At 38.4% G+C, this 15,090-nt stretch overlaps 1 protein-coding gene across 1 annotated transcript in view; it reads left to right on the top strand.

Annotated features, from left to right (window-relative positions):
- LOC107698849 (AP2-associated protein kinase 1-like) overlaps positions 1-15,090 on the top strand; it is a 63,063-nt gene that overhangs the window by 32,327 nt on the left and 15,646 nt on the right. Inside the window, exons 9-14 of the mRNA XM_016499977.1 lie at positions 2,238-2,317; positions 2,456-2,613; positions 4,295-4,464; positions 6,737-6,930; positions 8,260-8,438; positions 8,569-8,655. Coding sequence (XP_016355463.1) covers positions 2,238-2,317; positions 2,456-2,613; positions 4,295-4,464; positions 6,737-6,930; positions 8,260-8,438; positions 8,569-8,655 — 868 coding nt within the window. The remainder of the gene's footprint in view (positions 1-2,237; positions 2,318-2,455; positions 2,614-4,294; positions 4,465-6,736; positions 6,931-8,259; positions 8,439-8,568; positions 8,656-15,090) is intronic.

Genomic DNA, 15,090 nt, shown 5'->3' on the forward strand with positions numbered 1-15,090 from the left:
GAAGTGTTTAATGTAGGTTTTTTGAGCAGTGGGGTTACCCGAGCCTACTTGAATGCAGTGGGGAAAGTGCCTGTGAGGAGAGATGTGTTGATGATGTGTGTGAGTGCTGGTAAAAGTGTAGGAGAGATTGCTTGGAGGAGGTGTGAGGGGATTGGGTCCAGAGGGCATGTTGTAGGATGGCTGGAGAGGAGAAGTTTTGATACTTCTGCCTCGGTGAGGGGACAGAAGGAGAAGATGGGAGATTTTGCCGTGGGTGTGGTTGGTTTGAGGTCCTGTGTGTGTGGGGCTGAGAACTGACTACTGATTGTTCTAGTTTTGTCTGTGAAGAATGTGGCAAAATCATCAGCTGTTATAGAAGTGGTGGGAGGTGGTGGAGGGGGACAGAGGAGAGAATTCAATGTTTTGAAGATAATTCAATGTTTTAAATGAATTAATTAACTTAAAAACAAACTTTGAAGTCCACCTGAAATAAAAAAAGACAAATCTACTTTCTTCATGTTACTGGTCTTCATGCACAATAAATTGGTCTGTGTTATTCAGTGTTATTTTAGTAGTTTTTATATACTGTTACAGTATTTATTAATGTTATGGATTCACTTTCATTTTTATATTTTCCGTTTTAATTTTAGTTCAAGTTTTGTTAGGTGCTTTTGTCGTTTTTATTAGTCTTTTTCCTTTTTTTTTTTTAATTCTAGCAATTGTAAACATTTTATTTTCAGTTCATTTTATTTATTTACACAGTTTTTTTTTTTTAGTTTCACTGTAATTTTAATTAACTAAAATTATTTCAGTAATTTTAAACATTTTATTTCAGTTAGTTGCCAAGATAATATTTGTAATTTGTATTTGAATTTAAGTGTAAGTTTTTTCTAATGTTTATATTTAATTGTATTCCAGCTTTATTTGAATTAACTAAACGATTTGTGTGTTTGTGTGTGTGTTGAATTTTCTGTTTCACTGGAATGATTTGCAGATGTTTCATGTTGACTAAAGACAACCAAATACAAAATGTAACCAGTGTTGGGTGTAACTAGTTACTAAGTAATTAGTTACTGTAATTTAATTACTTTTCCCTTGAAAAAAGTGGGATTACTCTTATTTTTTCTGTAATTTAATTACAGTCACTTATGTAATTGAACTTAATACTGTGTATAGACTGTAGAACATTTATATGCAATACAATACAATAGTATATTTAACATCAAAATTTAAAGTCTAACCTTAAAATGCATGCTTTTTATGTAACCTTCTCACTTTAAATACTTTGGTGAGTTAATAAGAAAAATTTAAAGTCTATCCTTAAAATGCATGCTTTTTCTGTAACCTTCTCACTTTAAATACTTTGGTGAGTTAATAAGAATATTAGTAACACTTTAGTGTCCAATTCTCACTATTAACTAGTTGGTTTTCAGCATGAATATTACTGGGATATCGGCTGTTTATTATTACTTAAAAAGCACATATCAGCGTCTTATTCTGAAGACCTTATTCTAAATCCTCAATGCTACCCAATTCTTAAACTTAATTATCAGCAACTGCTTTACTAAGTATTAATAAGCAGTAATTAGGAGTATATTGAGGCAAATGTATAGTTAGTTAATAGTTAGTTAATAGTGAGAATTGGACCCTAATCTAAAGTGTGACCAGAATAATTTATGTAAGTTATCTATTATTTATTTGAAAGAATTAACAAAAGAACCATTTCATGTCTATCCTTGTATCATTAACTTGTCAAGGTTGATATAGGATTTAGAAAGTAATTATAGTAATAAGTAATTAAATACTTTTTGGAGAGAGTAATTTGTACAGTAATCTAATTACACTGTTGAAGATGTAATTAGTAACTAGTAATTAATGACTTTTTTAGAGTAACTTACCCAACACTGAATGTAACAATATAATTGTAACATTAAGTCCAAGTGAGATGAAAAGAGTTCACACACAGCTCAAATAAAAAACGGTTTATTAGAGAAAACAAAAGAAGGTAATCCAAATAACAAGCAAACAGTGAGCAAAGCACAAACGATACTGGACAAGGAATTGAAGGCCTTAAATACACTGAAGCAAATTAGATAATTAACTAAACAAGAGGCAAACAAATTGAGCAATTAAACGGACAGAGAAAGTAGGTCTAGAGGCAAAACAAGGAAGACAGAACCCAAACACAATGAAAACACGATTAAAACGGAACACAAGTATAACAATAAATAGTAATAATATTCTGCTTATTCCATTAGAACTCACTCATTCCAGCAAAACTCCCAGAGCCAATCAGAGCCAGTGAAGCCGTGGCCAAGAAGAGTCAAAACAAAGCCAGGTGAGACTATTTATCTGTGTGGTCTCCGATGTTTGAAGTCACGTTATGTTATATATACATTTTCTTTAGTTTTAGGATGCATATCGTGTTTTGTATAGTGGTCGTTTTGATTCGACTTGAAGTTTTCTTGTCATTCAGGCTCACTGATCCAGTCCCTACGACTGAGACATCCATAGCACCACGGCAGCGTCCCAAGGCTGGCCAAGCCCAACCAATCGCAGGCATCCTGCCCATCCAACCAGCCCTCACCCCTCGTAAAAGAGCCAATGCACCTGCAGGACCCGGCCAGCCAATCAGTGAGTGTTCATTATTCACCTTCATCCAAAATCAAGCACTATGTAGGCGTCCTCATATGTGTGGCTTCAGTCTTTCATGCTCACTCTCTTTTTTTCACTGACGACTCTTCACACGTTGCATGTGTCTTTGACTGACACACACGGCTCTAGTGTTCCCACTGGTTCAATCAGTGTGTCATTACAGAGAGCTTTTAAAACCTCACTAATGAGCCTGAGCTATTGAGCCCCTGACACACTCAATCCTACCGAGCTGTCATTTCACTTCCTATTTCTGAAGTCAATGCTAATTAAAGCCCTACATGTCTCATTGATAATGAATATCCCGGTGTATTGTTATCTTCCTGTAATGTTTTAGCACCGGATTATCTGGGTCAGGATAGTAACACTGTCTTAATTTAGGATGACAAGTTTGTAAGTCGCTTTGGATAAAAGCGTCTGCTAAATGACTAAATGAAAATGTTTTATCAAGCAATTTACCACTGAAAATGTAAATACTATAATTTTTATATATAGCAATGTGAAGCTGGATTTTGGACAAGTTTGATTTTTGTGGGTGGGGCTTTCCAGCACGGTTATGAATTTTAACATGTAAACCCTAACCACAATTTTGGGGTCAGTAATTATACTTTTTTTTTAAAGAAATTAATACTTTTATTTATCAAGGATTTCACTTGATCAAAAATGACAATAAAGATATTTATAATGCTAAAAAAAAATAATAATTTTAAACAAATACTGTTCTTTTTCTATTCAAAAGATCCTGAAAAAATGGATCCGTTTCTACAAAAATATTAAGCAGCACAACAGTTTTCAACATTGATTATAAGAAATGTTTTTTAATAAGAAGAAAAGATTTGCCAACGCATGGATAAATTACATTTTAAAATATATTCAAAAAATTGTAATAATATTTCACAGTCTTAGTTTTTTTCTGTATTTTTGATGAAATGTGGCTATGGTGCATATTCAAAATGTATATTCATGTATATTCAAAATATGTTGATCCTACAGTAACTCATTGATTAAATTACTGCGTAGAATTACTGAAAACGCAGAATAATAGCTAATAGCTAGTAGGAAAATAACATACATCTTTATGTTTAAGTTTATTCAAAATAAGCTGACTTACTATGTATATAGGCATATTCTAATGATTCAATGATGATTCAAAAACATGAAAACCCATTATAAACGAGGCTTTCTTTTCATCCAGTGGGGACATAATTATGGATTATAATGACTTATACTGTCTTTTTATGCGTTGCGTTGCATCGCGCCATTAGAACGAGCCGTTTTAGGTAGGTGTGGCTGACTCTTAACTTTTATAAAGAATATCTCTTTGGATTTGAGACTTTAGTCTTCTTTAGTCTTCTTTATGCACCAAGGCTTGTAACACTCCAAAGAGAAAGGAAAAATTGAAATCGCATCATATGACCCCTTTAATTACATCCCTCATTCAAGTTAAATCGTGACCATGATTTAACTTAATTCAAACAAACAAATTTTTAATTGTGGCCATGATTTCAGGTTTTTTTTCCCCCCACATGTCATGTGTGGGCTCTGTAGTCATTGGACTAGTTTCGCGACTCTTCCTTGTCTCGTGGTTTGCAAGTATGAGAGTGGGGATTTTAGCGGCCTGTTTTTTAACGTTGTTTTTATTGTGTTTTCTATTGGTTTACAGGTGTTAACAGTGCTTCCCAGCCTGTTTCCCAATCACAGGTTCCTGTCGCTCAGCAACAAGCCACACCCACTCCAATGCAGGCCACTCCCTCTCCACCCCAGACCACAACCCAACATGCACAACTTTTTGTGCAGCAGCAAAACACAGCCTTCTTTACTGCTCAACAACAGGTAACTGCTATATGAACCATTCTGGAAATACTTAAAATAAAAAAATAAAAAATAGAATTTAGAGTAAACATGAAATAAGATTTGACCTTATTTACTTTCTTAAAGCGGTCATATGATGCTGCTAAAAAGAACATTATTTTGTGTATTTGGTGTAATGAAATGTGTTTATGTGGTTTATTCACGAACAGCTTGTAACACTCCAAAGAGAAAGGAAAACTTGAAATCGCATCATATGACCCCTTTAATACATGTCTTACTGTGAACGATAGTCCTGAACGATAGTCTGATTCTGACATTGAACACTCACTTTTCATGACCCAATCAAATCCAGATAGATGAATACTCTATTTTATTTGAATATGTCACATTATGGAAATAAAATGTGTTGTGAATGATTTTTCATGTGGATTTAAAATAAATCATCTGGGAAATTCTGTGTGGATTTATAAATGGAAATTTTCATTATTGTGATGTCAATTGTTGCACCTACCTCCTTTAGCAGCAGCACTCAACACAGACCTCCGTCTTACCTGCACAAACGGTTGCATCATCCTCCACCCCTGTTTCTACACAGTCTAAACCTAAGAACAGGGCACCCCCTCCACCCATACACCACCCTCAAACCAACCGCCTCACAACATTATCAGCAACCACACAGACAAAAACCAAAGCAACGGCCCCAGTCCCGCCTACAGAGTGTTCACATAGTAATAGTGTAGATGGAGATATCACTGCGACCGTGTCTGCCCAACCTAAAACCAAAGCTATGGCACCTCCACCCCCCACATCACACGCCTCCACCCTTCCTCCACCTAAAACCACCTCGGCACCATCCGCTGACTCTGAAGTGGACCCAGAGCAGAGGGTAACCCTCCCAACATCTGTGTCTGCTCTGTTAGAGTGATTTTCCTTGCTTCCTAAAGCCTTGATCCTCCCCTTGGTGGCTTGTCTTGCATGTTAAAGGGATAGTTTACACACAGATGAAAATTAAATGAGTAAATGACTATCCATTCTTGTAACTTAATGTTTTTTTTGTGCAGTTTTTGCAAATTGTTTCTAAGAATTAACATTATGAAATCAGTAGGTGTTGACAGTTACTGTATATTATGCCTGCAGCTGCAGAGCAAGGTGTCATGTACAACACAAGTGGAGGTGTTCTATCTAATAGCCATATTGAATTTTACGTGGATGAAAATGAGGCTGTGGATATATATAGACATAGGATCAGTAATTTTCAAAATGCACAACTTGAAAACTTTTTAATGGAGGTTTTGTCTACTGAAAGTTTTTTGGAAAGATGATTTGTCATCTGAACAATTGGCATGTTGTTAAACAACAGTATTCATTCCTCGTTTTAATTCCTGTCAAAAATGTAAAAAGCTGCTACCCTGGTCATGACACATCTTTAAAAACCTCATGTTGTTCCAAAGCCATATCATCTGTGTTGTTCTTCTAAAAAAAAACAAAAGGATAAGTTGAGCTGAATGTTCACACTGCCAATAAAGTAAAGGTATATTTCAGTTTCAGAAGTCAAATGATAGCTTTGTGTGATAAACATGCAAATATTTAAAATGACATTCTCTGCCCAAGTTTAATTGTATGTCCATGTATTTAAATTTATAAATAAATTTGTATTTATTGTCCTCTATATATATATATATATATATATATATATATATATATATATGCTTTCAGCACAATGCTCTTTGTTCCAGTGTGCAAAGTTTGGCTATGCACCAGCAAAAAGTGGATTTGAGGGCAATGACAGAGGATGTGATTTTCAATGAATAATGACTTGCATTTCGGTCTTTTCTTCACCGAAATCCTGTGGCTTTATGGTGTTTTTGTCATTTTTGTAGCTCAGCAGGAGGCCTATAATCACTTCCATTGTATGGAGACAAGAACCCAGGAAAATATGTGAAAAAGAAGATTTTATGGATTTGGAGTGACATGAGGGCGAATACATTAAAGTTTCTAACAGATAAGATTTTTCTATTAAAATGAATAGAAAGGACTTGATTCATCTGACAACAGACATTTCACCTTTCAAACCTTTTAGATATTTTCTCATTTCACACATCAGCTTTTTTCAACAAGTCATTGAGATATCAGATTTGTCTTTTTTTTTGTACATCTGAAGCTCTCTTTCTTCACCTTTCAAAGACCAACCTCTTTTCTACAGAATGTCTCTTTTGGTATATCAGAAATTAAATTCTCTAATAAATATCCTTCAGTCTTTAATGTTGTCTCTATACCTTTCTTTCTGTAAAAGTCTGTTGGCGGAAGTCGTGGGGTGCATAAAGTCGGCTCCTTGACTCCACCCTCTTCTCCCAAGACCGCCCCTAAAGGAGGCCACAGGCGAATTCTGAGCGATGTCACACACAGCGCCATATTTGGAGTTCCTGTGAGCAAGTCCACTCAACTGCTTCAGGCTGCTGCTGCAGAGGCCAGCCTCAACAAGTCCAAGTAAATCAAGCAAATACGTAATCATTTACAGTTTAGTTTTAACCATTGTCCAGCATTGAGTAAAGATGAAAATAAAGGTTGTATTGGAGTAAGATTGGTACTACATCTAGCTAACTGAGTAGCAAAGTGGCAACATTAGGACTATTTAAAGTGTCACATCATGCAAAACAATTTGTTTTTCTTGGTCTTGCTATATGTAGAAATTGGATATGTTCAGAATAACATTCTGCTAAATGCAGTGTGCTCGTTTTAAACCTTCATTTCCAGTATGACGAATCAACTTGAAGTAAATCAAGCCACGGTTTTTAACATCTGGATCTTCTATGCTGAATAGGTCTCAGGTGGTCTAGCTGGCGTGCCAGCCTGGCACTCAACTGGTTTTCCTGAAAAGTGCCCAAAACCCCTTCTAAGACCAGCCAATATCCCAGACTAGCCAAACTGGCAGTTAGCTAAAACTAGAAAACCATCTAAGGCTGTTTTAAGCTGTTTAATTGTTCATTCTTTCAGCAGGGTTTCTTCATTATATTTGGTTTGCTAAAGGTTTAAGGCTTGACACACCAAGCCGACATCAAATAACTTAATGTTGACAAAAACCAGCTGTGTTGTCACCTGTGTCAAAAATTTGCACATTTGGACACATTGCAAAGACTAGCCAACAGCCAAAAAGCATACGTTTTGCACCTGCATGAGAGAAAATACTGTAACTCTCCAGACCAGCAGGTGGCAGTAGTTTATATTCTGCCTTCAAAATGGGAAACAGAAACTAGGACTGGGTGGGTGCTTGCTTACCATTTTGAATATGAATCTTGATCAGTTGGTCTTCACTTTCTACATTCCAAACAGCCATGTCTTCATGAAAATATTCACACATTGGAATGGTGAGATCAATTGAAGGTGTACAATTAGAAGAACCATCTATGTTTGCACTGTAATTTTTTGTATTATTTGCTTGCTTCCATCCCTTTCGTTTTTTCTTCTTATGCACTGGTTCACTAAGCTGAACAGCCAGTCAGAGTGATCTCTCTTACTGACCACCCAATGGCCATTCAACATGCTCAATCGGCCAAAAAGCCTCCAATCGTGGTCCAACTAGTGCCAACGTTTTGGAACACACTGGGAAAACAGGTCTAAAAGACACTCAACGATGGCCTGACTTTGGCCAACTGCCAACTGTCAGCTTAGTGTATCACAGCCTTGGAGTTTTATGCAAAAATCGTATTGAAAATGCAAATAGTTTATATTTCAAAGATGATAACTCGACACCACTAGCATGCAACATGCTGAAGTGGAACTTTTTGAAGCATTGCTATTTTTCTCTCTCTGCTGTAGGTCAGCTAGCACCACTCCCTCTGGTTCTCCATGTTCATCACAGCAGAGTGTTTATCAGTCAGGGGAGGCTTCGGGACCCTTGCCTGGAGCCCCTGCATCCTGGAACCCCTTTGGCGATGACAATTTCTGTAAACTCACAGCAGAAGAGCTGCTCAACAAGGATTTTGCCAAACTGGATGGTAAAACCAATGTTTATTTATGAAATCAAGTTTTCCAAGTTATTTTTAGCACAGTATTTCTTTTAGTTGCCCAAACAACCCTCTACAGAGAGACTACAGATACACTGTGTATGTGTGTGTATCTTTGCAGCTAAGACAGCCGAGAGATCCTGCCCTGAAAATCTGATTTCTGGGTTGCAGTCTGTGTCTTCAAATAAAGGCTTTATCCAGGGAGGAGGTACAGTCTGTTTATCTCTCTATGTGACTCTTTCTATGTCTCTCCCAATGCTTGCTGGGAGTCTGGTAATGCTTAAGACACAACCGCAATGCAAAATTAGCTTTTTTTTCCACTTTCAAAGCAATGAATGCTGTAAACTTGTACTGAACCTGGAACAGTTTCAACCAATGGGTGCTGGTGGATTTTCAGAAAGGGGGATAGTCCTTCACATTTTACTGCAAACTCTGGAATGGAATGCCAGTTTTTCCACAATCCATATAATTCCCAGTGGATCACGTCCCACCCTGCATTTTTATCTTGAATATCCTGTTTCACCCAGAGACATACCAGAAGTAAAATGGGTTGTGAATGTTGATTCATGACTTTCAAACACTGGCTTTTTCAGTGACTTTAAAAAGCAGTTAATGTACTTGACCTCCTCGAGCCTTCCAGAAATAAAGTAACTTGTGCATCTCACCTGCTGGCAGCCTTGCAATAAGCCTTTCCTTTTCCTATTTATAGAGATAAAGACAGATAGGGAACTCTACTTCCACCTACTTTCTTGGAAACATCGTGGATAAACACTGGTGTCAGTAATCAGATGCAGTTAAAGGGTAAACTTTGATCAAGACTGTTATTAGGTGATTGAGACCTTTTATAGTTTCTCTTCACAGTAATTTGTAAATTCTTCTTTCGATGAAGCTTTTTCAGTACACTCTTAAAAAATAAAGGTGCTTCAAAAGGTTCTTCAAGCGATGCCATAGAAGAACCATTTTTGGTTCCACAAAGAACCATTCAGTCAAAGGTTCTTTAAAGAACCATCTCTTTCTTACCTTTTTATAATCTGAAGAAACTGCTTTCTCCACAAATAATCTTTTGTGAAACTGAAAGGTTCTTCAGATGTTAAAGGTTCTTTATGAAACCATTTAGACAAAAATGTTCTTCTATAGCATCATGAAGCACCTTTATTTTTAAGAGTGCATTGCTCAAAACTAAGGTTAGGGATTTAGACAAACTTTGGTGAGTAACTCATCCTTTAGCGCCAGTTATGCTACTGACATGAATGATACATGAATGGTTGAGGCTTGTTGAGAAGAGCTGTGCTATTTCAAAATTAAAATCTCCTAGAATTATATAGGAGGAACCTGAGCCATATTCAGAGACCAGAACATCGTAATGCAGGAGTGTCCTGCCCCTGGAGAGCCCCCTTTCTGCAGAAGTTAGCTCCAACACACTTGTCTGGAAGTTTCTAGTGATCTTGAAGACCTTGATGAGCTGGTTGAAGTGTGTTTAACTAGGGCTGGAGCTAAATTCTGCTGGATGGTGGCCCTGGAGGAACAGGATTGGACACCCCGGTCATAGAGATTTGGGGCTGGGTTCTTTTGACATTGGTCAGTAAGCAACTGTCTAGCAACCTCTCAGGGATAGTTCACCCAAAGATGAAAATTCTGTCATCATTCTTACCCTCGTGTCATTCCAAACACACTTTTGTTAATCTTTGAACCCAGTGTTAATTTCGACAAATAATTTTCGTCATAAATTTTTTTTCACAGACGAAAACGAGACTATAACAAACTAAAACTCATTTGAATGGCAAAAACTATAACGGAAATCTATTGACACATTTGTCAACGAATAAAAACGAGACAATAATGTTAGGGGGCATGATTTGAGAAGAGATTCATTCAGAATGAATCTACTGCGTGGTTAGGAGGTTAGATGCGTAGTTGCGTACATATGAACCGGCGGGACATAAGCTAACATACACTTGCTGCATGCCTCATAAAACGTAAAAAAATGTCAATATGTGGGAGTAAGAGAAGAGCAGACATATGGATACATTTTACGATGCAAGAGAGAACTGAATTCGGTCTGGTTTTCTGAGCGCAGACACTGAAGCATACACACACAGAAAGCGCGTCTCACACAGCGCGCGAGTACTCTTTCACGTCGCATGAACAGAGAATTACACACAGAATTATGTTGAATTGTCCGTTTTGATGAGTATTCACATAAACACAATCGATTTCGTCTTAAGTGAACGTAAACAGTAGGGAGAAAGTGTTTATTAGAAGTGGTATTTAATTTGAACATAAAGGCATGTTGTGTGTCACCGCAGTTAAATCATGATAAGTCTATCATGATAAAACCTTAATATCAAACCTATATTATGAGATTGGAAATTTTTGAGAAATGTTTAATAAATGCACTACACTGTAACTAAACCCATTAGATTTTAGCCGACTAAATTTACTGTAGATTTAGTCGACTAAAATCTTATGATATTTAGTCGACTAAAATTAAAACAATTCAGATGACTAAAATATGACTAAAACTAAATGGCATTTTAGTCAAAAGTCTATGACTAAAACTAAATCAAAATTTGCTGTCAAAATTAACACTGTTTGAAACACAAGTGAAGATATTTTTAATGAAACCTGAGAGATTTTTGTGCCTACGCTCAAAATTTATTTAAACAAATGTTCATGATAAAAAAAAAAAACTTTGTAAAAACAGCCATTTGTGGGAAAATAAAAAATAAACATTAGAAAAGACATTATTTATAAATTTCAGGTCCTCTTTTTGTATGCTATTTGTAGAAAGTGCCACATGATAAAAGCAATTATATAAACCCAATTGTAAGTCGCTTTGGATAAAAGCGTCTGCTAAATGACTAAATGTAAATGTAAATGTAAATAAACAGCATATTCTACTACACTGTATATACTGCACATTATGGTACAGTTATGTTCTTTGGAGTGTTATTCTCTCTTTTAGATTTTTAGTTTTAGAATTTGTGTGTAAAGCCGGGCACATACTGTGAAATTTCAGCAACACAACAACTCTCACTGTGCGAGTAAATCACATGCAACGTCAAGCCAAAGCTCAGGATTTATGTTCTCACACTATACAGTCGGATCATCGAGCTGCGTCTTGACTGCTCACACTAAATGGGCGAAATAAACACGTGGACCCTCCGAACCCAGAACTGTGTAGCCTCCATCGCTTTGATCCAAACCACACGATATGTCGCCATGGTTTTGTTTCTGTTTTCACGCAGGCGCATTGAGGGAAAAAAACACTGAATTTAGGGCAGTGAGTTCGTAGCCCTGCTTCAACTATGCGATACCCTCACGAGGGGCGATCAAAATTTCTGACATGCCAGAAATTCATCCGACCATCCGATTGCCATACACTGCACATCAAAACACACACAACAAAGCTGAAATTCAGTCTTCGACTCAAAAAAGAGGTGCAAGATTCAGAATTCGGCTCTAAATTGTATGAAAATTTTACTGTTTGCCCGGCCTAAAAGAGATGCATGCATGATGATTCTCAGCCGAAAGCAGAGCGAGTGGATTAGCGCTTGGAGGTCTTACGTAAGCACAGTCTGGTAATCCTCTCTGAATCTGATGACACACCAGATCATGCTGGGTAAATTTAAGGCACAGGTAAACCTTTTGAGTGCCGTGGGATGCATGTGTACTCTAGCTCCATGGTGATCTATGACATGCACACTTTTCCTGACATCATTAGTAGCCATATCAAGGGACCAATTGAGAGCAGTAAGCAATCATCTTGTAACACTTTAGCAACCATCCAGGACACCCTAGAAACTGCATAACAATATGATCAAAACTACTCAGAATACCCGAGAAACTGCGTAGCTATGCCCTGGCAACCTTTCATAATACTCTAGTTGCGTCTGTTTATTCAGAAGCAGTTGAACTTTAAGACTTGAAGAGCTTTCTTGACTTCATTCATGTTTAAAGGTTGATGGTTCATTCTCTGCCCTAGTGAAAGGGGGAAAGCGAGCGTTCTGCTGTTCTGTGACCTGAGTACCCCCTCCTCTCCCCATACCCTCATCCCAAAGTCCTCCTTTCTATCACAAAGACTGTGAGTAAAACTCCAGCACTGTAACAAGTCCAATTCTCAACTGATCCGCATGCATCTGATTTAATGAAACCGTGACAGTTGCATCATTCTGACTGTTTGCCAGTTTAACTAATAGCCTGACTGGTAGTCGAGTGCTTTCTCCTCCTCCAGCTCAAGTTATAACCCTGAGCCTGTGAAATAAAGATTGGCTGTCTAACACAAATGATAGGTTTGTTTGAAACTGTAGTGTGCTGCACCTGTGGTCCTCAGAATTCAAGTATAAGTGTTCTGTTGTTACTGCATGCTCTAGCAAATGTGGTAGATCATTTGGCAATTCCAGACATACAAAATGCTCATACTAGCAATATATACAGTACATAAAGCATACTAAAGAGTGCAAGAAGTATGGTGATATGCCTTTCTGAAAAACATCCACTTTTCCTTTTGTCTTTTATCCTTCTGACATGTTTGTTTTAAAGGATTTTTTTTTTCGGGGGGTTGTTCAGTTAAGGTAGTTTGTGTTCTTATATTCCTGCAGGATTCAGAACGATGAATGCTTATACTAACTGTCTTAACAAATATCCTTTTTCCTTATGAGCAACACTTTTCACTTAACTCCTCTTTCCTCACTCACTCTCCTCTGCTTCTCACTGTATCCTCCTCTTGTCCTTACTGTTTATCTTCTCCTTTCCTTACTGTCTCTGCTCCGCTCCTCTCCTCTCCTCCTCACTGTCTATTTTCTCCCCACTGTCTCCTCTCCTCTCCTCTCTTCTCCTCACTGTCTATTCTCTTCTCCTCACTGTCTCCTTTACTCTCCTCACTATTTCATCTCCCTTATCTTTTCCTAACTGTTTCTTCACCTCACTCTTCTCTCCTAATTGCCTCCTCTCCCTTCTCTCCTCCTCACTGTCTATTTTCTCCCCACTGTCTCCTCTCCTCTCCTCTCCTCTCCTCTCTTCTCCTCACTGTCTATTCTCTTCTCCTCACTGTCTCCTTTACTCTCCTCACTATCTCATCTCCCTTATCTTTTCCTCACTGTTTCTTCACCTCACTCTTCTCTCCTCATTGCCTCCTCTCCCTTATCTCCTCTCCTCTCCTCCTCACTGTCTCCTTTACTCTCCCCACTGTCTCCTCTCCTCTCCTTCTTACTGTATATTTTCTTCTTCTCAATGTCTCCTTTACTCTCCTCACTGTCTCCTCTCCTCTCCTCCTCACTGTCTGTTTTCTTCTTCTCACTGTCTCCTTTACTCTCCTCACTGTCTCCTCTCCTCTCCTCCTCACTGTCTGTTTTCTTCTTCTCACTGTCTCCTTTACTCTCCTCACTGTCTCCTCTCCTTCTCACTGTTTGTTTTCTTCTTATCACTGTCTCCTTTACTCTCCCCACTGTCTCCTCTCCTCTCTTCCTCACTGTATATTTATTCTTCTCACTGTCTCCTTTACTCTCCTCTCCTCCTCACTGTCTCCTTTACTCTCCTCACTATCTCATCTCCCTTATCTTTTCCTCACTGTTTCTTCACCTCTCCTCTCCTCCTCACTGTCTATTTTCTTCTCCTCTCCTTTCCTTTCCTTTCCTTTCTCCTTTCCTCACTGTCTGCACTCCTCCTCACTATATTGTCTCTCCTCACTGTCTCCTCTCTTTACGGTCTCCTTGCATCTTCTCTTGTGTCTCTTCTCCTCTCTTTATTCTCTCTTCTTCTGCCTTTTCTACTTCTTCTCATGGTGTCCTCTCCTCTGTCTCCTCTCCTCACTGTCTATCCTCTCCTGTCTCTAATTCTCACCATGTCCTCACTGTCTCATTCCTGTCTCCTTTGTCATCTACTCATTGTCTCCTCTTTCTCTTTTCCTCTCCACCTCACTGTCTCCTCTCCTCTCCTCCTCACTGTCTATTTTCTTCTTCTCACTGTCTCCTTTACTCTCCTCACTGTCTCCTCTCCTCCTCACTCTCTGTTTTCTTCTTCTCACTGTCTCCTTTACTCTCCCCACTGTCTCCTCTCCCTCACTGTCTCCTCTCCTCCTCACTGTCTGTTTTCTTCTTCTCACTGTCTCCTTTACTCTCCTCACTGTCTCCTCTCCTCCTCACTGTCTGTTTTCTTCTTCTCACTGTCTCCTTTACTCTCCTCACTGTCTCCTCTCCTCCTCACTGTCTATTTTCTTCTTCTCACTGTCTCCTTTACTCTCCTCACTGTCTCCTCTCCTCCTCACTGTCTGTTTTCTTCTTCTCACTGTCTCCTTTACTCTCCTCACTGTCTCCTCTCCTCCTCACTGTCTGTTTTCTTCTTCTCACTGTCTCCTTTTCTCTCCCCACTGTCTCCCTCTCCTCTCATCTCCTCTCTTCTCCTCTCCTCCTCACTGTCTATTATCTTCTCCTCGCTGTCTCCTTTACTCTCCCCATTGTCTCCTCTCCTCTCCTCCTCACTGTATATTTTCTTCTCTTCTCCTCTCCTCTCATCCTCCCTGTCTATTCTCTTCTCCCCACTGTCTCCTCTCCTCTCTCCTCCTCTCCTCCTCACTGTCTATTCTCTTCTCCTCACTGTCTCCTTTACTCTCCTCACTATCTCATCTCCCTTATCTTTTCCTCTC

The sequence above is a fragment of the Sinocyclocheilus anshuiensis genome, unplaced genomic scaffold (assembly GCF_001515605.1).
Source record: "Sinocyclocheilus anshuiensis isolate Anshui unplaced genomic scaffold, SAMN03320099.WGS_v1.1 scaffold358, whole genome shotgun sequence".
Taxonomy (NCBI): domain Eukaryota; kingdom Metazoa; phylum Chordata; class Actinopteri; order Cypriniformes; family Cyprinidae; genus Sinocyclocheilus; species Sinocyclocheilus anshuiensis.